Raw genomic sequence first — 27,511 nt, 5'->3', positions numbered from 1 at the left:
CTTTTCCGCATTAATTCTAAGAATTATGGGATACCACAGATTGAACAGGTAATGATTAGTGGAGATATTCACAATGTCTTTGAACAATTTGTTCAGAGGGTAAACAGGCCGTTTACCCTCTGAACTGGTTTCCTGTGTGCCCAGTTGCAGTTCCTGATAGATCACATGACAGCAGTGAAGCTGTGAATGAATTCAATTTGAAGCATCCATGATGCTGTAAACGTATGGATAATAGGTTTAACGAGTTGGTCAAATTGCAGTCTAAGGGCCTAAGGAGAGATGGGGAAGGGGTCACTAATAGGCAGAGCAGTGAAGGAAACCCCTGACTATGTCTCCCTCCAAAACAGAGGGGCAGCAGTAACCAAGATCACCGTGAGTGAGTGCTGCACAGGAGGGCCACACGACCGAGCTATCGTGGCAGGAGATTCCACGGTAAGGGGAACAGACAGGAGCTTGTGTGGCTGCAGATGGGTCTCTTCATTGCTGTGATGACTCCTGCATGTAATGGTCTGGGATGTCTCGGAGTGGCTGCTGGGCATTTTGAAATGGGAGGATGAACAGCCAGCTGCTGTGGGGCACGTCGGTAAAATGATATAGGAACAAGGTGGGATGGGATCCTGCAGACTAAATTCAGGGAGCTAGGAGATAAATGAACAAGTAGCACCTCAAAGTTAATAATTCAGGATTGCACAGTTCGGATGAATATATTGCTTAAGCAGGAGGAAGGGTCTCATATTCCTGGGGCACTCAGGCAAGTTCTAGGGATGTGGGCTCAGTGCAAACCAGACAGTCTACACCGGCGCAGGACTGGGATCAACGTCTTTGGAGGACTGCTTGTTACTCCATTGGGAAGGGCTTAAACTAATATGGCGGGGAATGTGAATCCATGCAGAACAAAACAGAGGGAAGCAATGCAGAGACCGAAGCAAAAGTCATAGTGCAGTACAGAAAAGTCAAATGCAAAAGACACACAAACTATTAGATTCTATAAGGATTACCATTACTGTGAGGACCCTTCATCTGAATGCCTGTAGTAATCAAAACAAGGTCAGTGAACACAGAGGACCATTTAGTGGCCGTTACTGAAATATGGTTGCAGGGTGGATCTGACTGGGAATGGAATACCCAAAAGGTAACAGGCAATGCAGAAGAATAGGCAGGAAGGCAAGAGAGGTGGGGTAGCACTCGAAACAAAGGACGAGATCAGGGCAACAGTGAGAGATGATCGAAGATTTAAAGAGCAGAAAGTTGAAGCCATCAGTAAAGATTAGTAAAAAGGTGGGAAGGAGTGAAAGACCGGTGGGAGCGGCCAATAAATAATATTACAGTAGCACAGGAAATAAACTAAAGGAATTGCTTATGTAAGAATGGAGTGGGAGTTGTCATCTTGCACATAGAATGGGCGAATCAAGTTGATCAAGGCAATTTTGAGGAGTTCATAGAATTCATCTGTGATAGCTTTCTTGAACAGTGTGCTGCTGAACATTCATCAGAAAATGTTATCTTAGATTTGGTCCTGTGCTACAAGACAGGTAGAATCTTGTAGTTAGGGATCCTCTTGGAAAGAGCGATCACAGTATAATTGAACTTTTCGTACAAATGGAGAGTGCAATAGCTTAAAGCCAGGGTATTATGCCTACAGGAGGGAGGCTACAACAGGATGGAGGAGGAGCTGGCGAGTGTAAACTGACAGCACAGGCTGTATCATGCTGCAGTTGAGGAAGAACGGAAGCCTTATAAAGAGATTTTTCATTGTGCTCAACTAAAGTATGTTCCCATTTAAAAGCAAGGACAGCAAGGGTGGAGAGAGACAGCTTGGATAACTAAGTACACAAAGGAAGAGCTGAAACTAAAAGTTCAATAATACAAAGGTACTAAGAATCGTGAGGCACTGGAAGATTGGGGGGTTAGCCTATATGGAGAGATTGAGTCGCCTGGGACAGCACATGCTGGACCGCAGAAGAATGAGTAAGTGTCTGTTAGAAACATAACATTATGAAAAGGATGGATAAGATTAGAGGCAGGAAAGTTGTTTCCACTGATAGTTGAGACTAGAACTAGGGGACATCGCATCAGATTCAGTGGAGATGAGGTGAAACTGCTTTTCCCAGAGAGTAGAGACTTTGTGGAATTCTTCCCCAGGGAAGCAGTTGAAGCCACCTCTTTAAATATATTTAAGACACGGTCAGATTTTTGCATAGTAGAGAAACTAAGGATAAAGGGGGAAAAGGCTGGTAAGTGGAGCTGAATCCATGGCCAGATTAGCCAAGGTCTGATTGAATAGAGGGCAAGAGTCGATGGGCCAGATGGCCTACTTCTGCTCCAATTTCTTACGTTAAGTAGAAGAAAGGCAGATGTAGCAATTAGCTGTGGCTTTACTGCCAGAATATTAATTATAATATTTAAGAAAAGGCCCAGTTTCAAAAGTCTTACGATACAAGTTATTTATTTAGTTTGAAGGCATAAAAGGTCAATATGGAGTTAATATTACAAAACTAAACAATAGCCTGAGCATTGGAGAACCATACTGACACAGGAGGTCATTCAGTTCATTAAATTGGTCAGTTCTGTGTGAAATAACCTAGTCAGTACCGTTCCTGTGCACTATTGCTATAACTCTGCAAGTTTATTTCAAAGATTCATTTATTATCAAAGTATACAACTCTGAAATTCTCTCAAGCACCATTCTCATTTCCTTTAAAAATCTTTGATCATTGCTGTATCCACTAAACAGCAATTTTGAAGTCATGATAATTCCTTGTGCACACGTGTGCTACCTTCTATCTCTCCCCATACCCCCAACCCAAGACCTTCTGTTTCCTTTATCCTTGTACTGATAGTTAATGACTACAGCTTGCTTTTGTTTACTGGTTTAAACATGTTATAATCTTGTGCACCTCTATCAAACTTCTCCTCAGCCTTCTTTGCTCCAAGAAAAATAGCTCCAGCTTCTGCAACCTAACTGAGCTGTTACTGTATTATCCCCAAGATTGTTCCTTGCAATCTTTCAAGGAGTTTCACATTCTTCCTCAAGCACGGTAACCAGAACATGACATGATATTCAAATTGTAGCTGAACCAGAGCTTTTGTAATCATGATCTCTATTTATGAAGCACCAATTTTCATATCCTTCACTAACTAATCTCTCAATATCCTGCCAACTTCTAAGATTCATGGTTATGAACCCATATGAACTGTACCTCTGTTCTGACATATTCTTAGGATCTGCAATTAGGTCTGTATTGCGTCACTAAATCTTTTCTGCTAAAATGCATAACATTGCAATACCATATCAAATTCCATCTGCTACATGACTTTATGTTACACTGCATTTAACTGGCTTGAAATTATTAACTTGGTAACAGTGGAACATTTTTACATTTACTCTGCAGTCCAATACCAAAACCACTTGAATAACATACTTCACTCTCACATGGCCACTTAGACCACCTTATTCTCCAACTGTGCTTTCTTCCCGACCAAAATGAGAACAGGTCGAGGAAGTGCTCTTGAACATAGTTTAGTGTTTCCCCCTCTTCTACCATATTTGATCGTTGTGTAGTTATATCCATTAGTTTTCACTACTGTGTTGCTCTTGCCATCTTTGTAATTTTGCTGCATCCCTCACACAACTCAAAGGCCCACAGAGTAGACTTGTAGCATGATCACAACCTTTTTGACCTATCACCTCCCAGCTTCTTACTTCATCCCCCCTCTTCCCCATCCCACCTGGCTTTACCTATTACCTTTGAGCTTGTCCTCCTTCCCCTCCCCCACCACCTTGCTCTGACTTCCTCAGGACCGGAAAGGAAATGAGAAGAAGGGTCTCGGACCAAAACAACAACTGTTCGTTGATTTCCATAGATGCTGCATGGTCTGAGTTCCTCCAGCATTTTGTGTGTGTTGCTCTGAATTTTCAGCATCTGCAGAATCTCTTAGAGTTTATGATTATAACCCCGGTCTCAACTCTAAACTGACAGACTCTGGCCTTGCCTTTCCACTGGCATCATTTCTTCCCAACACTACAGTGCTTTCCCTACTCAATGCCAGAACTCTCTCGTTTCTCTATCTTTTGTAAAAACTTTGCATACATTGGTGAATAGTGTGCAGACCTCACCATGTTTCTGTTATTGCCAATGCAGAATATTTCCACACAAAATGTGTACATAGCACACCAGCTTTACTCAATGTACTTGTGCTTACATACTGAATCTTCTTTTGTAGTCCTCAAAGCCCTTCCTGTCTCTCCTAGCTAATATTCTTGCATGTTTTGCCTCTGTCCTCTTTAGCATCTCAAGAACTTTGGTCCTGTTGAAATGTACCCAGGACCAGAAAAGTACCAGTACCGTGAATATCTGAAATGCTCCAGCATCATGTTTTAAAACACTCATTTATTCTCCTTACCCTTCTGATGTTGTTCTTGCTGATGTAGGGCACTAAAAATAATCCAAGGAAAACTAAGTTTGGGATGGTGAGTTGGGATGGGGGTGAAGCAGGGAGTAGAGAAGGGATAAGGCATATTTGTCTTCACTGTTAATGTGTAATGAAGTCATGCTGCACCTATGTAAAACTCTGATTAGGCCACACTTGGAGTACAGTGGATTCTGGATAATTGGGACACATCAGGACATTTTGGTCCAAAAAAGCAGCTGCCCCAATTAGCCAAAGTTTCATAAAAATAGTTAAAAAAGGTATAAGACAAACTGAGCAACAAATTATGTATTTAAATAAAATACAGAACAAATGAGAACAATACCAATACTACTGCAGTACTATAAAACTGGATTAGTTCCTAATACTTATTGATGGAGGAATTATTCCACATCGCATTTGCTTGACTGTAAATGAGCAAGATCAGTGCAAGTAGCTAGTGCAGATTACAGACTTCCTTTGCACAATTCTTTTGATGATTGTGTCCTCGAAATCTTCATTGTCATTGTAACATTCAAGGAAACTGCTGTTACCTTCAAATTCTTCATAGTTCCTAACTTGAAACAGTGAAATCATTTCATTTTCACTCCTGGCCTTTTCAGGCATCTCCAAGCCTGAACATTTCAAACTGTTAAGCAACAATCTCCTGCCCCAGTTAGGTGGCACAGTGTCTAATAAACAAAGGAAATCTGGTTATTCTCTTGATTAGTTGTTGTTCTTTAAGAGTTGCCTCAGATAAGCCATCGACCCAATTAACCAACTGGACTCCACTGCACTGCATTTATACTTATGGCTGTGCACCTAAGTACAGTTCCAATGCCATATTTCAGCTCGCTGATGACTCCATTCTTGATGGCTGAATCAAAGGTTAATCAGCATGTAGGAGGGAGATTGAAAATCTCATTGAGTACTAGCACAACAACAACCTCAGATTTAACATCTGCAAAACCAAACAGCTGATTATCGACCACAGGAGGAAGAATCTGGATGTCCACGAGCTGATCCTCATTGGGGAAATGGTGGTGGAGAGGGCCGGTAACTTTAAAATCCTTGGCATTAACATGTCAGAGGATCTGTTCTGGGGGACCAGCACATAAGCGTCACCAAATGAAAGCACAACAGCACATCGACTTTCTTAGAAGTTTGCACAGATCAGGCAAGTCACCAAAATTGTGACAAACCTTTATAGATGCACAGGGAAGAGTAAACTAATTGGTTGTATCACGGTCGGATGTGGAAAAATCAATGCACAGGAATGGAAAAAGTGATAGGAAGTCCAGTCCTTCACAGGCAAAACCACTGAAACCACCACTGAATTCATTTACATGGAGCACTGCTCCAAAAAAGCAGCATCCGTTATCAAGGACCCCCACCATCCAGGCCATGCCCACATTTCACAGGTTAGTGTCGCACACTATCAGATTTAGGAACAGTTATTACCCTACAGCTATCATGCTTTGGAACTTGTGTGGATAACTTCATTTACCATTACTCTGAGCGAACGGTACGACCTACAGACTCACTTTCAAGAACCCTCTACAACTTGTGTTCTCAGTATTATTTTTATTTGCACAGTTTGACTTCTTCTGCACATTGTTTTTCATTCTTCCAATATGTGTTTTTTGTAATATTTATTGTATTTCTGTTTTCCTATAAATACCTGCAGGGCAGTGAATCTCGAAGTAGTATATCGTAACATATACACACTTTGATAATAAATTTTACTTTGAACTTTCTGTGCCATTACAGGAAGGATTTTAGAGTACAGAAAAGTTTTACCAGGATGTTGCCTGGATTGGTAGGCATGTGCTACAAAGAGACGGCTACATCAGGGGTTGAGGGGACAGAAGTTGTTTATAAAATTATGAGAGGTGCAGATTGGGTAGACCGCCACAATCTTTTTCCTAGTGTACAGACAAAAATGTTTTTGAAATGAGAGGTGGTGGGGGTTGGGGGGGGGGGGGGGAGTTTAAAGGAGATTTTTAAAAAATGTACACAGACAGCAGTAGGTTCCTGAAATGGGCTGCTGGGATGATGGTGGAAGCAGTTACTGGAGTGGTACTTATGATGCTTTTAGATAGGATATGCAGGGAATAGAAGGTATATGGATCATGTGCAGCAGAAGCAATTTAGTTTAATTTGACATCATGTTCAGTGCAGACTGGGCCTGTTCACGTGCTTACTGTTCTATGCTCTATCAATATTTGACGGACAAGTTGACATTAAAGATACCCACAGGGCAGAAAGTTGAGGCACTCTGGTCAACAATCATCGCACATGCCAACGGGAGCTAGAGTTTGCTCAGCCTAGAAGTTGCAAGTCTCAGTTGTTCAAATATTTGACAGTTGTGGCATCCAACTAAGCTCAGATGCATGGCATTGATCAAAGATATTTTACTCAGCTGATTATGCCCCCTCATGTGACAGCATTTCCATACACAAAGTTCAAGTTGACACCTGCAGACCTGGACTAGATAACTGCTACCACTCTTTGGATGTCTGCATAGCGAATTTGGGTCATTACATTTTACAACAACATTCAGGTGGACGCCCAGGATCCTCTTCAGTTTGCGTATAAGGAGAAGGTGGGAGTGGAGGATGCTATCACGTATTTGCTGCACAAATCACTCTCTCACCTAGATGGGGTCAGTTGTGCTGTGAGGATTACATTCCTTGACTTCTCTAGTGCCTTTAACACCATCCAGCCCAAGATCTTAAGGCACAAACTAACGGAGATGGGAGTAGACTCTCACATGGTGGATTGGATAGTGGACTACTTGACAGATAGACCTCAGTATGTGCGGTTGGGAGACTGTAGGTCTCACACGGTGGTCAGCAGCACAGGAGCGCCGCAGGGAACCGTACTCTCTCCGGTCCTGTTCACCCTGTACACATCAGACTTCCAATATAACTCGGAGTCCTGCCATGTGCAGAAGTTCGCTGATGACACGGCCATAGTGGGGTGTGTCAGGAATGGACAGGAGGAGGAGTATAGGAAACTGATACAGGACTTTGTGATATGGTGCAACTCAAACTACCTGCGTCTCAATATCACCAAGACCAAGGAGATGGTGGTGGACTTTAGGAGATCTAGGCCTCATATGGAGCCAGTGATCATTAATGGAGAATGTGTGGAGCAGGTTAAGACCTACAAGTATCTGGGAGTACAGTTAGACGAGAAGCTAGACTGGACTGCCAACACAGATGCCTTGTGCAGGAAGGCACAGAGTCGACTGTACTTCCTTAGAAGGTTGGCGTCATTCAATGTCTGTAGTGAGATGCTGAAGATGTTCTATAGGTCAGTTGTGGAGAGCGCCCTCTTCTTTGTGGTGGCGTGTTGGGGAGGAAGCATTAAGAAGAGGGACGCCTCACGTCTTAATAAGCTGGTAAGGAAGGCGGGCTCTGTCGTGGGCAAAGTACTGGAGAGTTTAACATCGGTAGCTGAGCGAAGGGCGCTGAGTAGGCTACGGTCAATTATGGAAAACTCTGAACATCCTCTACATAGCACCATCCAGAGACAGAGAAGCAGTTTCAGCGACAGGTTACTATCGATGCAATGCTCCTCAAACAGGATGAAGAGGTCAATACTCCCCAATGCCATTAGGCTTTACAATTCAACCGCCAGGACTTAAGAACTTTTTAAAAGCTATTATTAATGCTTTTTGAGATAGTGATTTAGATGCATATCATATTTTTTACTGAGTTAAGTATTGTATGTAATTAGTTTTGCTACAACAAGTGTATGGGACATTGGAAAAAAGAAAAGTTGAATTTCCCCATGGGGATGAATAAAGTATCTATCTATCTATCTATCTATCTATAAAGTATTTTCACTGAGCAAAGCAATGGTTTTAAGGTTTTCCTTAAGATCCACTTCTTTTGGCAATAAATTATGGGCAAAGTGATGTGTGTAAGAGGATCTGTGAAACTTCATCCATGAATTGCAAAACTCACCACTGATGTACATAAGGGTGTCCTTGATGTGGAAGGACTGTTGAAGAAACCTGCATGAGGAACAAGATATTCATCGGCATCCACAATATCTTCCATATCTTCTTCCTCGATTATGGTGCGGTAAAACCTTGAGTCACTTGGACTTGGCAGGTGCATGCGATCATCACCCTAATAGATCAATAACGTAATTAAAAACATTTTCCTAACCAAAGTTAAAATGTGCAAGGAACCATGATAATAATAGCTATAATAAACCATAACCTAAGATCAAAAAAGGTTAGAAATTCATAGCTTCTATTATATATATCTGAATATCCATTTTTGAGAATGTTTTCTATGACACTATTTCCCATAAAAGATATTACTCCACACCTTAATTTTGCATATTTCTCTGAAAACCACCATAACATTATTGCAGATGACATCTAATATTATTTTGTTAGCATGAGTGGATAATTCATAGTTTGCAGACACAGTCTGAACAACTTGGTTTTCTTTGGCAAACGAGAAAATCTGCAGATGCTGGAAACCCAAGCAACACATACAAAATGCTGGAGGAATTGCTGAGTTCCTCCTAAAGCACTTTGTGTGTGTTGCACAGTTTTCTTTGGACCATTTTAGAGAGTTTAAAGGGTAATTCATTATTTTATATGTTTATTCCAACAATGTTAATGTAGCAACAAATTATCAAGACAGAAACACCATTCAATTCACACTCTTTATGAATTGTAATGTCCATAGAAAAATTCTTACACAAAGGTCTCATTTAATGTTTAAAAATGTTGCGATGACTAGAACCTACTTGTCTCTTTGTTAGCATGTGTAAGCAGCCCACTCTTTGAAATCTGTTTAAAACATAGGAATTCACTATACTCTTTTAAACCAATGTGATTATGATCATTTGTTCTAGTCAGACCTCTCTGGTTTAAAAGTGCATTACCTGAATTACAAGATAACGTTGTGGATCTCGGGCCATCCGGGAGAATTCAGACGTCAGCTCTCGGAATCTAGGTCGACTTTCTGCATCAATCATCCAACCTAATTCACAAAAATAATTAGGGAAAATTTTACTCTGAAACTACTGATTGAGGTATATATTCTTATCTTATGACCAAATTTTATTGAATAGGACTTCTGGACTATGCACAAATGAACAATTTTAGTAGTTTAGCACCCGAAAAGAGATATTCTCTTTGTCTTATTCAATCATTCCCCACCCTCCCTGCACCTTAATGCTGGTTTTTCACTTCTCTAGTTGTTAGATGAAGGATCTTCAACCTAAAATGTTAATTCTGATTCTCTTTCCACTGGTGATGCCTGTGCTGTTTCCAGGATTTTCTAATGTTAATAACTATTGCTTGCTATTCTGTGCAATAGATTTAGTTTTCCAGCACAAGCCTACCAATGTAAAAAAAAGGCTAAAAACTTGTATAATTCTAGATTTTTGTTTAGTTTCAGAAATTACATGAGTGATCAAAGGAATTAATCCTCAATAATACATTGAGGATTATTGCTTATTCACGCAAGAGTGCAGAGAAATTAAATTCTCTGCATAGTTAGTTTCACACTACCTAGTTCTGGAGTCAATTTGCACCTTCACACCCAATTTATTTTTCGCAAGTTATGCATTGGTACAAAAGCCAAATCCACTTTGCTCTGATACTTAACTGGCAATATGTGAATGCACCATCAAACATGAGCTCAGCAATTCTTTCAATTACTTATTTATCAGCATTTAATACTGCACTGACATACTAGGGATTATGATTATCCTGCTGAGTTAGGGATTTCATTATTAAAACAAATGATGCAACAAAATATACTAATGTAATTCTGTCAATATAATATAACTTACTTATTGGAACAGTTTGGTAGCTTTTCAAAACACATTGGAGATATGGCACATACACAAGGACTAACAGCAAGACTTTTATATTACTATAATACATTCTGCAATGCTCTTCTTTGCACACCAAATAATGTTTACTGTCTTGTTTCAAAGCATTAGTCCATGTAAGGACGACCTTGTCACTTTTTAACACCATGCCTAGATAGCCATTTTTCACTTGGGAGCCTGGACAAGGAATGTCTGTCAAATGGCAGTGGACGATACCACCTCTATAAAAACCCATTTTCTGGGAGACTTACCGGTTAACTATTAGGAACAAGAGTCTTGTGATTCCCAGTACAGTTATAGCATCATTCGCAAAACCCTTGTGATCAGAAAATTTGTCAGATAGCAAAGATAAACCTTGAACCTTTGTGGCTTGTATTTTTTTTTAAAGATTAAGCAGTGCATTTCCATACTGCACCAATGGGAAACCAGCATTTTTAAACTGTACCATCTCCCTCCCTCTTTTTAAAACAAACTGCCAGATAAGACTAAATCATAAACACAATGAGATCTGCTGATGCTGGAAATCCAAAGCAACACTCACAAAATGCTGGAGAAACTCAGGAGTTGACTGTTTATTCACTTCCATAGATGCTGCCTGACCAGATAAAACTAAATGATCCCCATGTGAAGAAACTTACATTTAACCATGATCATGTACACATCGATGGTACAGATTGGAGGCTGTGGCAATCTTTCCCCTTTCTCCAAGATATTTGGGATTTCACAAGCAGGAATACCATCATAGGGCTTAGAGCCAAATGTCATTAGTTCCCAAATAGTTACACCTAAAGATGGGGGGGGGGAGGTAAAAAGAGACATGTTATGAAATTCTAAGGAGGGCACAGCTAGTTCTATTAGTCGTTTTTCACCTTGCAGGCCCAAGATACTGAAAGCAAATAGGAGATTATGACTATGTTCTAACTCTCTTCTAAATGGTAGTAACAATCACCCTGCTTTTATACCTGTGCTAAGACATTTACTGTATAAACACAGGAGTTAGAAATGTCAAGCTACTACTGAAAAGATTCAAGACAGAATTAGTCTACAAAGTGGTTAAAATATACTCTTTGGAATGCAGTTCTTACAAACTTCAACAAATTATCTATGTCATATTAAATTTTGTAAAATATTGGATAAACTTCTGGAGGGTAAAATGACAATTTAACTCTTTCTGAACCATTAGCACGGGGTGGGGTCAGTCTGTCTGTCAGTAAGCAATGTTTGCAGAGTGTTTGTACAAGGTCTGTAAATGACTGAGTGTCTGTTGGTCACTGACAGCTAGGTTGATGGATTCTTTCTTAGTGTCTGTCTGCTTTCAGGTTTATCACTTAATGTTCTTTTACAAGTCCAAGGAATATTGTGTCTAAATCGCAATGGTGAAGAATGGAATAGAAGATGAAAAGTGACCATTAAAGTGTCTAATTGATTTGAGGGTATGCTGAGTTCTGTTGATGCCCATGTGTTGTTTGAATCAAAGAAACCAGGCTGAGTTAGTGGCGTGAAAACAAGAGATCAAAGAGTTTGCCTGTTTCTGAGTCTCTCTATGGTTGTGAAAGTCGCAATTAGTGGGGTGCTTTTCCTGGGTTTGTTAGACTTTGCCTGGTGATCGGTGCCCAGGATACAGGGCCGATTTCACAAGTGAGTCAGAATTCAGAGATCCCCCAACAACAGGAACAATCAAGTGGTGACTAAGAATTGTGAGCCCTGAAATCTTTGTGACTTACTATGTAGTATTTTGTGTGGTTTATTTGTGTTTTCTATTTTATGATAACAAATTAGGCCAAAGTTACTTTGTTGTGCTTGTACGGTACCATATCAGCTGGATACTCAAAATTCTGTGCCTGATTAACCCAGACCATTAGATTATCCAGTAAAACAGTTCATTGTAGATGTCAACATACATGCCATTTACGACATATAATTCAGAGCAAGTTAGCTCTCTGATCCCAGGAATTTGATAGAGGGAAAATTGTGCAAAGATGTATGGAGATCCAGAAATACAACTTGTTCTCTACCTAAAAATGATGCTCTCAACTAAAAAATTCAGTCTAATATCTGAACTACTCGATCTCCAGGATGTACAGTCGTCTAATCATTTTTGAATAAAGAACTAATGACCTCTGAACAAAGAATTTGGAAATCAGGATTGCTTTATGGTATACACAATAACTTGTCCATGTAATTATACCTGCTTAATTTCATTCCTATCAGCTTAGAGCAGGAGTTAAGAATTTTAAGGCCATGCAATTTTCAATCACATTCTATAGTTCACCATTCATATTCACGGAGCCTGCATTCAGCTCCAGTCTCACTTCCTTTTTGTTTTCTTTCTACATTTAGTAATTTTACAACTATATTTAAAAATTTCACCCTCCATTAACTATAATTTTACTGTAGCTAAACCAATTACCGTTCGCCATCATCCTTCATCAAAACAGTTCCCTGCTTACATTCTGGTCAATTTTTCCACTATATTTTCTCTCAAGAGGCAGCCTCGTTAAATTTCCATCAACAACCTCAATTGATTATTTGAAATTGAGGTGCTTGTATTGGAGGGAATGCAACAGCCATTGCACACGAAGTACAGTGGTGCTAGATAGTTTGCAAACCCTGTAAAATTTCCCCTATTTCTGCATAAATATGGGAAATAATGTGATCAGAGCTTTACGCAAGTCCTAAAACTAGATAAAGAGCACCCAATTAAGTAAATAACACAAAAGTGTTATACTTGTTCATTCATTTATTGAGAAAAATTAACTAATATTACATGTATTTGTTGGAAAATGTACGTGAACCTTTGCTTTCATTAACTGGTGTGACCCCTCTTGTACAGCAATAACTTCAACCAAATGCTTCCGGCTAACTGTTGATCAGTCCTGGAAGAACTTTAGGCCATTTCTCCTTACACAACTGCTTCAACTCTGGGATGTCAGTGGGCTTCCTTGCATGAACTGCTTGCTTCAGTTCTTTCTACAATGTTTCTATAGGATTAAGGTCAAGGCTCTGACTCAGTCATTCCAAAACATGAGTTTTCTTCTTTTTTAACCCATTCTGTTGTTGATTTACTATTTTCTTTTGGATCATTGTCCTGTTGCATTATCCAGCTTCTATTAAGCCTCAGGTGATGGACTATAACGCTGACATTCTCCTGTAAAATGCCTTGATACAATTTTGAATTCATTGTTCCCTCAACGACTGCAAGCTGTCCAGGCTCTGAGGCAGCAAAACAGCCCCAAACCATAATGCTCCTTCCACCTTGATTCACAGTTGGGATGAGGTTTTGGTGTTGGTGTGCAGTGCCCTTTTTCCTCCAAACATATCAATGTGCATTTCTGCCAAAAATGTTCAACTTCTGTCTCATCAGTCCACAGAACATTCTCCCAGAAACGCTGTAGAACATTCATGTGGTCTTTTACAAACTCGAGACGTGCAGCAATGCTTTTTCTGGAGAGCAATGGTTTCCTCTGAGGTGTCCTTCCATGAACACCATCCTTGTTCAGTGTTTTTCTTATAGTGGACACATGAACAGAGACTTTAGCAAGTTCTTGAGATTTCTGCAGGTCTTTTGCTGTTACCCTTGAGTTTTTTTTCACCTTCTTCAGTATTGCACGTTGAGCTCTTGGTGTGATCTTTGCAGGATGCCCACTCCTAGGGAGAGTAGCAACAGTACTGAGTTTCCTCCATTTGTAAACAGTTTCTCTTACTGTGGACCGATGAACACTCAGGTCTTTAGAAATGCTTTTGTAGCCTTTTCCAGCTTCATGCATCTCTAGAATTTTTCTTCTAAGGTCATCTGAAAGTTGTTTTGATCGAAGCATGTGCACATAAACAGAGCTTTCTTGAGGAGAGCAGGTTCTGTCAGTAACCTGACTTTGTGTGTCTTTTTTTTATATATAAGGGCAGGGCCCTTACAACTCACACCTCCAATTTCATCTCATTGATTGACTCCAAATAGCTTTTGTAGAAGGCATTACCCCCAGAGGTTCACATATTTTTTTCCAACAAATACATGCAATTTTGGATCATTTTTCTCAATAAATAAAAGAACGCGTATTATCTTTTTCATGTTATTTATTTAAATTGGTTTCTCCTTACCTAATTTTAGGACTTGTGTGAAGATCTGATCACATTTTAGGTCGTACTTATGCAGAAATAGAGGTAATTCCACAGGGAACTTTCTAGCACTACTGTAAATAATCAGGAACTAGCTTTGGTGATGTGGATGAGGGGGAGTAGGCACAAGTGCCATGGTTGAAAGAAGCTGTGGAACAGGGGCCAGTGGTGGAGGGGGGCAGGAATACCTCTCAAGAACTTACCATAACTCCAGATATCACTCTGATGGGTAAATGTCCTATGAAGGATTGATTCCAATGCCATCCATTTGATAGGTAACTACGGGGAAGAGAAAAACAGTTTGATACTTTACTGCAAGAGAAAAGATTTTTGCTAATCATAGAATCAGAGTTGTCCACACAGAAGGGGCCCCTTTGGCCTGCCTGGCAATACAAACTCTTTAGCTCATCGACACTAATCCTATTTGCCTGCGTTAGGTCCTTATCCTTCTATGGCCTGCCTATTTAAGTGCCTGTGTAAATGTCTCCTAAATATAATGATCTCATTGTAGCGGTGTGCTACACGCAGCGCTAAAATAACGACACGGAGTCAGTAAACTGCAATCAAAGAATGTTTTATTCGAACTTCACAGTCTTGCTTTAAAGCCTCCCTCATCCCGCCCTCCCCGGGCGCGGATGCTCTAAGAGACACGTACTCACAAACCCCCGCAGGCTTTTTGCCTTTGTTGCGGACCTGGCCTTTGTGCCTGCGCACTGGCTATTTGTGAGCCGGTTCGAGTGCGCTAGGAAGTGGGTCGCCACATAACCCCCCCCCCCAGAACCGGCGATACACCCCCCAATGTCCACAGTCTGGGCCGGACCCTGTTTGGGAGGTCGGCCTCTGCGCCGCGGTGCCGGAAACTCGACCGGTTGCGCCAAGTCCACATGGGCCGGTTTGAGTCGGTCCACCGTGAAAACCTCCTCTCTCCCCCCAACGTCCAGCACGAACGTGGACCCGTTGTTCCTGATCACCGTAAACGGCCCCACGTAGGGCTGCTGTAGCGGCGCCCGATGTCCGCCCCGTCGTACAAACACAAGCTTACAGTTCTGCAGGTCTTTGGGTACGCAGGTCGGGTTCTGCCCATGCTGCGAAGTGGGTATGGGGGCCAGGTCACCGAGCCTCTCGCATAGTCTGCCCAGGACTGCTGCGGGTTCTTCCTCTTGCCCCCTTGGGGCTGGTATGAACTCTCCGGGGACGACCAGGGGTGCGCTGTACACCAACTCGGCCGACGAAGCGTGCAGATCGTCTTTGGGCGCCATGCGGATGCCGAGTAGGACCCAGGGAAGCTCGTCCGCCCAGGTAGCTCCTCGCAGGCGGGCCATGAGAGCCGACTTTAGGTGACGGTGGAAACGCTCCACTAGTCTGTTCGACTGTGGGTGGTAGGCAGTAGTGTGGTGCAGCTGAGTCCCCAACAGGCTGGCCATCGCTGACCACAGGCTGGAGGTGAACTGGGCGCCTCTGTCGGAGGTAATGTGGGCCAGTACACCAAAGCGGGATACCCAGGTGGCGATCAGTGCCCGGGCGCAAGATTCGGAGGTGGTGTCCGTGAGCGGGATTGCCTCTGGCCATCTTGTGAACCGGTCCACGATAGTCAGGAGGTGCTGCGCTCCACGCGACACTGGCAGGGGGCCCACGATATCCACATGAATGTGGTCGAAACGCCGGCGGGTGGGGTGGAACTGCTGCGGCAGAGCTTTGGTGTGCCGCTGCACCTTGGCTGTTTGGCAGTGCATGCACATTCTGGCCCATTCACTGACCTGCTTGCGGAGTCCGTGCCAAACAAACCTGCTGGAGACCATCTGGACGGTAGTGCGGATGGAGGGGTGTGCCAAGTTATGAATGGAGTCGAAAACGCGTCGCTGCCAAGGTGCTGGGACGATGGGGCGGGGTTGGCCGGTGGCAACGTCACAGAGTAGGGTCCTCTCACCTGGGCCTACGGGGAGGTCCTGGAGCTGCAAACCGGAGACTGCGGTTCTGTAACTCGGGATCTCCTCGTCTGCCTGCTGCGCCTCTGCCAGCGCCTCAAAGTCTACCCCTGGGGAAAGGGCGTGAATGTTAGGGCGAGAGAGCGCATCCGCCACGACATTGTCCTTACCCGAGACGTGCCGGACGTCCGTCGTGTATTCAGAGATGTCGGACAGATGGCGCTGCTGGCAGGACGACCAGGGATCGGAAACCTTCGTGAATGTAAAGGTAAGCGGTTTGTGGTCCGTGAACGCGGTGAAGGGCCTACCTTCTAAGAAGTACCTGAAATGCCGGATTGCCAGATATAGCGCCAACAGTTCCCGGTCGAAAGCACTGTATTTGAGCTCGGGTGGCCGCAGGTGTTTGCTGAAAAACGCCAGGGGTTGCCAGCGGCCCTCGATGAGCTGCTCCAGTACCCCACTGACTGCCGTGTTAGATACGTCCACTGTGAGGGCGGTAGGGACGTCCATTCTGGGGTGCACTAGCATCGCGGCGTTCGCCAAGGCTTCCTTCGTTTGAATGAAAGCGGCGGCAGACTCCTCGTCCCAGGTAATGTCCTTGCCCAGACCGGACAGCAGGGCGAACAGGGGTTCGGGCAGCTGAAGGGAGGAAGCGGTGGTAGAAATTGACCATACCTACGAATTCCTGAAGGCCTTTGACTGTGGTGGGTCAGGGGAAATGGCGGACCGCATCTACCTTAGCAGGCAGAGGGGTTGCCTCGTCTTTAGTAATCCTGTGGCCCAGGAAGTCAATGGTATTGAGCCCGAACTGGCATTTGGCCGGGTTGATTGTTAGACCGTAATCACTCAGCCGGGCATAGAGTTGTCGGAGGTGGGACAGATGCTCCTGACGACTGCTGCTGGCTATGAGGATATTGTCCAAATAGATGAATGCGAAGTCCAGGTCGTGTCCCACCGCGTCCATTAACCGCTGGAACGTCTGTGCGGCATTCTTCAGGCCGAACGGCATGCGGAGGAACTCGAAAAGGCCAAACGGGGTGATGAGAGCCGTTTTGGGGACGTCGTCCGGATGCATCGGGATTTGATGGTATCCTTGGACAAGGTCTACCTTGGAGAAGATCCGTGCGCCGTGCAGGTTTGCTGCAAAGTCCTGAATGTGCGGCACAGGGTAACGGTCCGGTGTGGTAGCCTCATTCAGCCTGCGGTAGTCGCTGCATGGTCTCCAGCCCCCTGTTGTTTGGGCACCATGTGCAGGGGGGAGGCCCATGGGCTGTCGGACCGCTGGATGATCCTCAATTCCTCCATCCTCTTGAACTCCTCCTTCGCCAGTCGGAGCTTGTCCAGGGGAAGCTGCCGAGCACGGGCATGGAGGGGTGGTCCCTGGGTCGGGATGTGGTGCTGTACGCCGTGTCGGGGCATGGCTGCTGCGAACTGCGGTACCAGAACTGATGGGAAATCCGCCAGGACTCTGATGAAGTCGTTGTCGGACAGCGTGATGGAGTCTAGGTGTGGGGCCGGCAACTGGGCTGCACCCAGGGAGAACGTCTGAAAGGTCTCGGTGTGGACCAGTCTCTTCCTGGGCAGGTCGACCAGTAGGCTGTGAGACCGCAAAAAATCCGCGCCCAGGAGCGGTTGGGCTACGGCGGCCAGTGTGGAGTCCCACGTGAACTGGCTGGAGCTGAACTGTAGCTGCACCCTACGGGTGCCATAGGTCCTTACTGTGCTGCCGTTCACGGCCCTCGGGGGGGACCTGGTGCCCTGCTGCGGGTGTCGTAACTCGTCGGAGGTAAGACACTGATCTCGTCACCGGTGTCGACCAAAAAACAGTGTCCCGACCGCTGGTCCCACACATACAGGAGGTTATCCCAATGGCCAGCCGCTGTAGCCATCAGCGGCGGCTGGCCCTGGCGTTTCCCGGGAACTGGCAGGGCGGGCGACAACGGCGGGCTTCTGCGCCCCACCACTGGTGGTAGAAACACCATTGTTCGTTGGGCTCCCCATCCCTGCCTCTGGGGTTAGCGGGCTCTGTGGCCGGGCCTGGTCTGGTTTGCTGCTGGGAGCGTGGCCTGGTGATCTGTGCGATGGACACCCCACTCACCTTCTTGGCGTTCCACAGCAAGTCCGCCTGGGCTGCCACCTTCCGGGGGTCGCTGAAATCCGCTTCGGACAGCAGCAGGCGTATGTCCTCGGGCAGCTGCTCCAGGAATGCCTGCTCAAACATGAGGCAGGGTGTGTGTCCGTCGGCCAGAGACAACATCTCATTCATTAAAGCTGATGGAGGTCTGTCTCCGAAGCCATCCAGGTGCAGTAAACGGGCAGCCCGCTCGTGCCGTGAGAGTCCGAAAGTCCTTAGGAGCAGGGCTTTGAATTGCGTGTACTTGCCGTCCGCCAGGGGAGACTGTACGAACTCCGCAACCTGGGCCACTGTGTCCTGGTCGAGGGAGCTCACCACATAGTAGTAACGTGTGTCCTCTGAGGTCAGCTGCCGAACGTGGAATTGGGCTTCTGCTTGCTGGAACCATAGGTGAGGTCGTAGCGTCCAGAAGCTTGGCAGTTTCAATGAAACCGCATGAACAGATGCGGCGTCGGTCATCTCCGGTCCAAAAATCGTTTGGACCGTCGGGGTCACCAATTGTAGCGGTGTGCTACACGCAGCGCTAAAATAACGACACGGAGTCGGTAAACTGCAATCAAAGAATGTTTTATTCGAACTTCACAGTCTTGCTTTAAAGCCTCCCTCATCCCGCCCTCCCCGGGTGCGGATGCTCTAAGGGACACGTACTCACAAACCCCTGCAGGCTTTTTCCCTTTGTTGTGGACCTGGCCTTTGTGCCTGCGCGCTGGCTATTTGTGAGCCGGTTCGAGTGCGCTAGTAAGTGGGTCGCCACATCATCACCTTTGGCAGGGAGTTACTGATATCAACCTTCCTCTCACCTTAAACCTATGCCTTGGGAAAGAGATTTTGAATATCCACCCTACCTGTGCCTCTGATAATATTACATAGGTCCCAGGGTGTAATTTAGCCTCCTGTGCTCAGCCCAGGCATCACACTGGAGAATCTCCACAACACTTGCTCTAGCACAACCATCACCTTCCCACTGTGTGGTTACCAGAGCTGCATACAACAGTCCAAGTGTGGTCCAACTGGTGCTTTGTAAAGTTGCAAAATAACATCATAACTTTTATATTCTTTACACTGACCTACCTGTATGAGGGCAAGCATGCCATATACTTCCTTCATTACCCTATCTAAACAATTGTAGGAAAGATGTGGAAGCTTTCAAGAGGATGCAGAGGAGATTGCCTGGATGAGACAGCATGTCTTATGAGGACAGCCTATCTTATGAGTGAGCTGGGGCTTTTCTCTTTGGATGAAGGAGGATGAGAGGTGACTTGATAAGAGACATACAAGACAATGAACCAACCACCGGCAGGGTAGACAGCTAGTACCATTTTCCCATGACAGCAATGGCTAATATGAGAGGATGGCTGTCAGAAGTTAACTTCTATTTTAAAAGTGTTGAGCACATGAAACATGCTATCAGGGGTGGCGGTAGAGGCAAGATACATTAACGGTATTTAAGAGACTCTTGGATGGGCACATGGCTGAAAAAAGATGGAGGGTTATGTGTTCGAAAACCTGCACTGTGCTGTACTGTTCTATGTTCTATTATACAACTGTAAAATCCTTTTAATATCAATTGGTAAATTACATGTGGAGTATGGTTGTAGGGGTAAGAACCGTGAGGGTTAGTAACTAGTAAATAGGGATGTGGATTGTGCTAACGTACAAATAGGGAACCTGAGACAAAACCCAGAAGTGGAGACAGGGAATACAGCAATGAAAACAAAGGTTCAGGAGTTTCATTCATTATGTTATACCATGCACCCACTGTTGTAATGGAAAATTGGATTTACTGTTACACCTGTGGGCAATCTTACTCTGTAATCAGGACCCAGTCTGTTAATTAAGTCTTCCTGTAGCCACCATTCTGTTATGAAAATCTAGTTTTACTGGTAATCTCATCAACTAAGAATGTAAAAGCTCTACCAAATTCATGCTCAGGTTGACCAGCTTTGACTGGTCTCCTGGCATGCTCCAGTTTTCAATAAATCGCCCAATTCCATGTGATCTTTCAGTTTGCTCCTACAGCATTACACAAAACGCCACAGACAGTGGTGATTTGAATACTTGCTTGCCTGTTACTGAGCTGTTTAACATCTTTTTCACCTACTCACATATCACACACATGCTCACAAATACAGTTATCCTTAATAATTTAAATGAATAAAGTGTAAAATACCAGAAACTAAAAAAAAAATCAACTTGTTCACAAGCTTAAGACGACTAGGGTAATCATTTAACATTAGACATTAACAAGATAGCTCAAGAAGCATACAGAATATTAAAGGTGCACATGTATTGAGCGGAGGTACAATTTTATCTTCATTGAGGATCAAGTCAGAGAGCCTGCTTGCAAGATTAATTGTGTTTAACCATTAAAAATGCAATACTGAAAAGCTGCTTACATAAATATTGAATTGCCTCCAGTTCTTTGTTTTATTAAAGAGGTAATGATATGACACTTTTGATTAGCAGCGCTATAAAAATCCACTCACTTCTGCACTTCCTTTAACCTACAATATTAAATTACAACCAGAATTCTGCTACCTATTCTGCTCCTTTTCCACGAAATCCTGATCCATCCCAAGGCTTTGGAATAATCACCTTCTAATCCTAAACGATTCCACTACCAACATGCATTGTGGCTGTATCTTTTTATAGCTGAACACGTGGCCTCCATGATCATCAATCATTTAGCAACACCTGTGCACAACTTGATCTTGCGACACACAGAACAAAGCTCTTACTTTGCCACCATCCTCATGGTATTCTTTTTCATCCACATCCAAGAGTCTGGCAAGTCCAAAGTCTGTAATCTTTATGTGCTGGGGTGACTTTACCAGAACATTTCGAGCCGCCAAATCCCGGTGTACCAACCGCCGCTCCTCTAAATAGCTCATTCCCTGTGTTTGAAAATAATACATTTTAGTATTTATAATCAACTCCACATTGCATTAATTTATTCTCCATTAGCCTCATTAATTTCTCATGTACATTTTTTCAAACTACTGCTTTGCTCATTTACACTTCCCTTATTTAAGAGAGCAACATTACCTGAGCCTTATTCCTATGGTCCTTCTGCTTAGACTCCTAAGCAAGCATTAGACAAGGGCGTGTATGACATGACCACCCAATGTCAAGTCGTTGTTGTTCCTTTTCACACCCTGTGGTGCATTTTCTGCCATTTCCTTCACACTTGTCTGCTTTTTGACAAAGCTGAGTTGCTGGCACGAAACTGAACCCAGCACGAATGGAAAGTGTGCAAGAGGTCAGATTCAAACCCAGGACCATTCTCCTTGAATGTTGGTGCTGACTGCAACACCAGTCAAGTAAAGACTGGTAAATTCCCTAGGCTGATGGTCTATACCCAACAGTCCTAACAAAAGATTGCTGTGGAAATGGTGCATGCAAGTTCCCTACATGTACCGGCAGATTTGGAAAATAGCAAAATTAACACCACTATTCAAATAAGAGGAAGGAATGAGAAAATTAGGAAACTGCTAAATAATTAGTCTGATATCTGTTGCTAGGAACTTCTAAATTGATTATACGGGAATAGGAAACACAAAATCTCAATATGATTAAGTAGAATCAACATGATATTATGAAAAACAAATTGCGTTTGATAAGCTTATTTGAATAAATATGGTAGATTTGAGGAAATCTGTTCTTTCCAAAAAGAATGCCACACAATAGCTTGTCAATGAAAGAATTTATAACTTTAATATATTAAAAAATGGAAGATTGATGCAAGCAGAAAGCAGAGAGTGGGAGTTGAGTGGGTAATTTTCATGATGCAGTCAAGTATTAGTCGGGTAAAAGGGTCAGTGCTGAGGCCACACTGCTTACAATCCACTGGATGGCACGGTGTCACAACGCCTTACAGTACCAGTGACCTGGGTTCAATTTCTGCTGCACTGCATTCTCATCGTGACTGTGTGGCTTTCCTCTGGGTGCTCTGCTTTCCTCTCACAGTCCAAAGATGTCCCGGTTGGTAGGTTAATTGGCCATTGTAAATTGGCTAGGATAAAGTTGTGGGATGGCTGGGTGGCTCAGCTCGAAGGACTGTAAGACCCTATTCTGCATTGTATCTCAATAAATAAATAAGAAAACTAAAAACACAGGAAGGAAACAACCTGAAAATTTGAAACATAGAAAACCTACAGCACAATACAGGCCCTTCGGCCCATAAAGTTGTGCTGAACATGTCTCTACCTTAGAAATTACTAGGCTTACCCATTGCCCTCTATAAAGACCCTATCGTATCCGCCTCCACCACTGTTGCTGACAGCCCATTCCACACACTCACCACTCTCTGAGAAAAAAAAACTTAACCCTGACATCTCCTCTGTACCTACTCCCCAGCACCTTAAACCTGTGTCCTCTTGTGGCAACCATTTCAGCCCTGGGAAAAAGCCTCGGACTCTCCACATGATCAATGCCTCTCATCATCTTATACACCTCAATCAGGTCACCTCTCATCCTCCATCACTCCAAGGAGAAAACGCCGAGTCCACTCAACCTGTTCACATAAGGAATGCTCCCCAATCCTCTATCACCCTTTCTATGGCTTCCACATCCTTCCTGTCGTGAGGCGACCAGAACTGAGCACAGTACTCCAAGTGGGGTCTGACCAGGGTCCTATATAGCTGCAACAATACCTCTTGGCTCCTAAATTCAATTCCACGATTGATAAAGGCCAATACACCATATGCCTTCTTAACCACAGAGTTAACCTGCGCAGCTGCTTTGAGCATCTTATGGACTCAGACCCCAAGATCCCTCTGATCCTCCACACTGCCAAGAGTCTTACCATTAATATTATATTCTGCCATCATATTTGACCTACCAAAATGAACCACTTCACACTTATCTGGGTTGAACTCCATCTGCCACTTCTCAGCCCAGTTTTGCATCCTATCAATATCCCGCTGTAACCTCTGACAGCCCTCCACACTATCCACAACACCTCCAACCTTTGTGTCATCAGTAAATTTACTAACCCATCCCTCCACTTCCTCATCCAGTCATTTATAAAAATCACGAAGAGTAAGGGTCCCAGAACAGATCCTTGAGGCACACCACTGGTCACCAATCTCCATACAGAATATGACCCGTCTACAACCACTCTTTACCTTCTGGGGAGAGCCAGTTCTGGATCCATATAGCAATGTCTCCTTGGATCCCATGCCTCCTTACTTTCTCAACCAGCCTTGCATGGGGTACCTTATCAAATACATTGCTGAAATCCATATACAGTACATCTACTGCACTACCTTCATCAATGTGTTTAGTCACATGCTCAAAAAAATTCAATCAGGCTCATAAGGCACGATCTGCCCTTGACAAAGCCAAGCTGACTATTCCTAATCATATTATACCTCTCCAAATGTTCATAAATCCTGCCTCTCAGGATCTTCTCCATCAACTTGCCAAGCACTGAAGTAGGACTCACTGGTCCATAATATCCTGGGCTATCTCTACTCCCTTTCTTGAATAAAGGAACAACATCCGCAACCCTCTGATCCTCCGGAACCTCTCCCGTCCCCATTGATGATTCAAAGATCATTGCCAGAGGCTCAGCAATCTCCTCCCTCGCCTCGTCCTGGCGACTTAACCAACTTGATGCTTTCCAAGAACTCCAGCACAAACTCTCTCTTAGTATCTACATGCTCAAGCTTTTCAGTCTGCAGCAAGTCAACACTACAATCACCAAGATCCTTTTCCATAGTGAATACTAAAGTATTCATTAAGTACCACTGCTATTTCCTCCAGTTCCATAAACACTTTCTCACTGTCACACTTGATAGGTCTTATTCTTTCACATCTTATCCTCTTGCTCTTCACATGCTTGTAGAATGCCTTAGGGTTTTCCTCAATCCTGCCCGCCAAGGCCTTCTCATGGCTCCTTCTGGCTCTCCTAATTTCTTTTTTAAGCTCCTTCCTGTTAGCCTTATAATCTTCTAGATCACTAACATTACCTAGTTTTTTTGAACCATTTGTAAGCTTTTCTTTTCTTCTTGACTAGATTTATTACAGCCTTTGTACACCTAAAAGGTGTAGGGTTCCTGTACCCTACCATAACTTCCCTGTCTCATTGGAACATATCTGTGCAGAACTCCACACAAATATCCCCTGAAGAAGCCACATTTCTTCCGTACTTTTCCATGAGAACATCTGTTCCCAATTTAAGCTTCCAATTTACTTGTCTGTTCCTATCCCTCTCTAATGCTATTGTAAAGGAGATAGAATTGTGATCACTATCTCCAAAATGCTCTCTCACTGAGAGATCTGACACCTGACCAGGTTCATTTCCCAATACCAAATCAAGTACAGACTCGCCTCTTGAAGGCTTATCTACATAATGTGTTAAGAAACCTTCCTGAACACACCTAACAAACCCCACCCCATCTAAACCCCTCACTCTAGGGAGGTGTCAATCGACGTTTGGGAAATTAAAATCTCCCATCATGACAACTCTATAATTACACTTTTCCAGGATCTGTTTCCCTAGCTGTTCCTCGATATCCCTGTTACTATTGGGCGGCCTATAAAAAACACCCAGTAAAGTTATTGATCCCTTGCTGTTCCTAACCTCCACCCACAGAGACTCCGTAGACAATCCCTCCGTTTGGATTTGTTGAAGATTCTAAGTTAGTGGAAAGGTAAGCTGGGAGTAAGACAGAAAGAGGCCAGCCAGTTAAATAAGTGCATAAAAAGGTAGCAGATGGGACTATTCATTCAGACGGGTGGAATAAACTGAAAGAAACAATTAATGCTGGTCTTTAACAGGGTTGGATTCAGGTCACAAAACCTGAAAATATTAACATCGGTGTCCAGCAGGCAAATTAAATAGTAAGGAGGACATAACAGTTCAAAGTACGTTTATTATCAATGTGTACTATATACAGCCTTGAGTATCATTTCCTCACAGGCAACCACAAAAAAAGAAACCCATTAGAACACATTGAAAAGAAGACCGTCAAATTTCTAGTGTGCAAAAGAAAGAACAAATCACGCAAACAATAAAAAGTAAGCAAATAACATTCTGTTCTAAAGTTCACAGCCACAAAGCCAGTCATCATTGCAGGCAGTCCAGGAGCCCATTAGTTGCAGGCCACAGCCTCAGTTCAGTGCAGAGACGAGTAAACCTCACTGAACTATGAGCTGAACACTTGCCTCTGGTTCCAAAACCCTGCCCTTTTCAATCTGGCCCAGAGCTTAAATTGGCCAAACCTCAGCTTGTTCCTCGCTCATGGACCCGCTCTCTGCCACTTCGATACATTGTCAGGCCCAGGCCCTACTGCCTCTATTTGGCTTGCACCCGATCCTGCCAATCTGACCCGGTGCTTAAATTGGTCAAACATTGTCTTGTTCTTTGCCCGGGCATGGCTATCTTGAGTCTGTCTTGTCTTGTATCTGCTGCTTCAAATTGGCCCAAAGTGCGCTCCAGCAATGACCAAATATTGAATCATTCCTCCCTCTCAGGCTGGGCCCCACCGCTCAGTTAGGAAAACTAATTTAATGTTATTACTAAAGAAATGGAAATAAAATATACAGAGTTAAATGTTTATCAGACATTGTTGAGGCCATATCAGGAGCACTTAGCACACTATTAGTTTCCTTAAACCTGTCTGAATGTGGAGAAGACCAAGGAAGCTATTGTGGACTTTAGGAAGGAGAAGATGAATCATCCCCCTCTGTGCCTCCTCCTCAGGGAGAGTTAAGTGCACCATATTCCTGGAAGCTCACATCACAGACAACCTAACTTGGTCCCTCAATATCACTCCTGGCAAAGCAGCACTGCCACTTCCTGAGGAGATTGAGGCAAGCGAGGCTCCCTCCACCCTCCCATCTTAACTGAATTTTACAGGAGTATCATTGAGAGTGTCCTGACAAGTTGTATCTTCATCTGGTATGGGAGCAGCAGAGCAAAGTCCCTACAAAGGACTGTGGGAATAGCTGATCGTAGAGGTCTTCATTGGGGACATTTATCCAGAGTGCTGCGTAGGCAGGGCCCTCTTTGACGTTCTACCATCCGGCAGGATAAAGACAAGAAAGGCCAGGATGGGAAGTAGCTTCTTCCCTCCAGTCATTAGGCTTCTGAACTCCCTGCGCATTGCATTCGAGGTGTCACCGGATAACTTGTACTATACCCTACAATATTTAATTTATGCACTTTTCTTTGTTTATCTATGCGCAATTCATTTGTAGATTAAATTCTTACTTTCGTAAGTTATTGTGTGTTATGTTTACTACTGTGCTTTACACCCTGGTCCGGAGAAATGGTGTTTTGTTTGCAGTATACATGTATATAATTAAATGGCAATAAACTTGACTTGACTGATTTAGGGAAAGATATAAATGACTTGGATCTATCAGTGCTTCAGTTCATGGTTTTATTTGAATTAAATCACCATTCCTCACAATCTGACCTATTTCTTTCCAAGACTTTAAAGCTGCACGGCCATTTATTTATTTCCAGTGGCCCGGTCTTCAACTAATCATTATTATTGATTTACTCTATTTTCTTTCCTACTACTCTTCCAATCTTGTCCCAGTTCAAGACCTTTCTATAAATAAATGTGGGAATTAATGACACACCAGAACAATGCATTAACCTATTCAATATGTTTCTATCAATTTAATTTTTATTGTACTTCAAAATTGTGGACCACGCACTTCAGTTCAACACATCCCTTTACTGAGATCATTAAACTCCTCTAGTGTCACAACTGACTTGTGCAGATTTGTGCAGAAATTTTCAAATACTACTTTGTTGCCAGCAATCTGATTGCATACGTACCTTTGCTATCTGCACACACCAGTTGAGAAGGTGCCGGGAGCCAGTATTTTCTTTGTTTTCCCGTATGTAGTCCAACAAACAACCAAAGGGCATCAGCTGTGTGACAAGTTGCACGGTTGAAGTGAGACAGATTCCCAGTAACCGACAAACATGGGGATGGTCAACACTGGCCATCACATATGCTTCCTGTAAAGAAAAAGCACATGAAGAATGATACCAGAGTCTTCTGTAGCCAGAAGGTTATATGGATACACAAAATTC

General features: G+C 43.6%; 1 protein-coding gene across 2 annotated transcripts in view; it reads right to left on the bottom strand.

The window, feature by feature from the left end:
- Positions 1 to 27,511, bottom strand: part of egfra (epidermal growth factor receptor a (erythroblastic leukemia viral (v-erb-b) oncogene homolog, avian)) — a 283,288-nt gene that overhangs the window by 6,526 nt on the left and 249,251 nt on the right. For both annotated transcript variants that reach the window (XM_073054391.1, XM_073054392.1), the window contains exons 20-25: positions 27,251 to 27,436; positions 21,192 to 21,347; positions 14,598 to 14,673; positions 10,920 to 11,066; positions 9,325 to 9,422; positions 8,385 to 8,552 (exon numbers count right to left, since the gene is read on the bottom strand). In XM_073054391.1, coding sequence (XP_072910492.1) covers positions 8,385 to 8,552; positions 9,325 to 9,422; positions 10,920 to 11,066; positions 14,598 to 14,673; positions 21,192 to 21,347; positions 27,251 to 27,436 — 831 coding nt within the window. The remainder of the gene's footprint in view (positions 1 to 8,384; positions 8,553 to 9,324; positions 9,423 to 10,919; positions 11,067 to 14,597; positions 14,674 to 21,191; positions 21,348 to 27,250; positions 27,437 to 27,511) is intronic.

The sequence above is a fragment of the Hemitrygon akajei genome, chromosome 8 (assembly GCF_048418815.1).
Source record: "Hemitrygon akajei chromosome 8, sHemAka1.3, whole genome shotgun sequence".
In the NCBI taxonomy this organism is placed as follows: Eukaryota; Metazoa; Chordata; class Chondrichthyes; order Myliobatiformes; family Dasyatidae; genus Hemitrygon; species Hemitrygon akajei.
The sequence above is the reverse complement of the archived record's forward strand: the minus strand, read 5'-3'. Positions and strand labels throughout refer to the sequence as shown.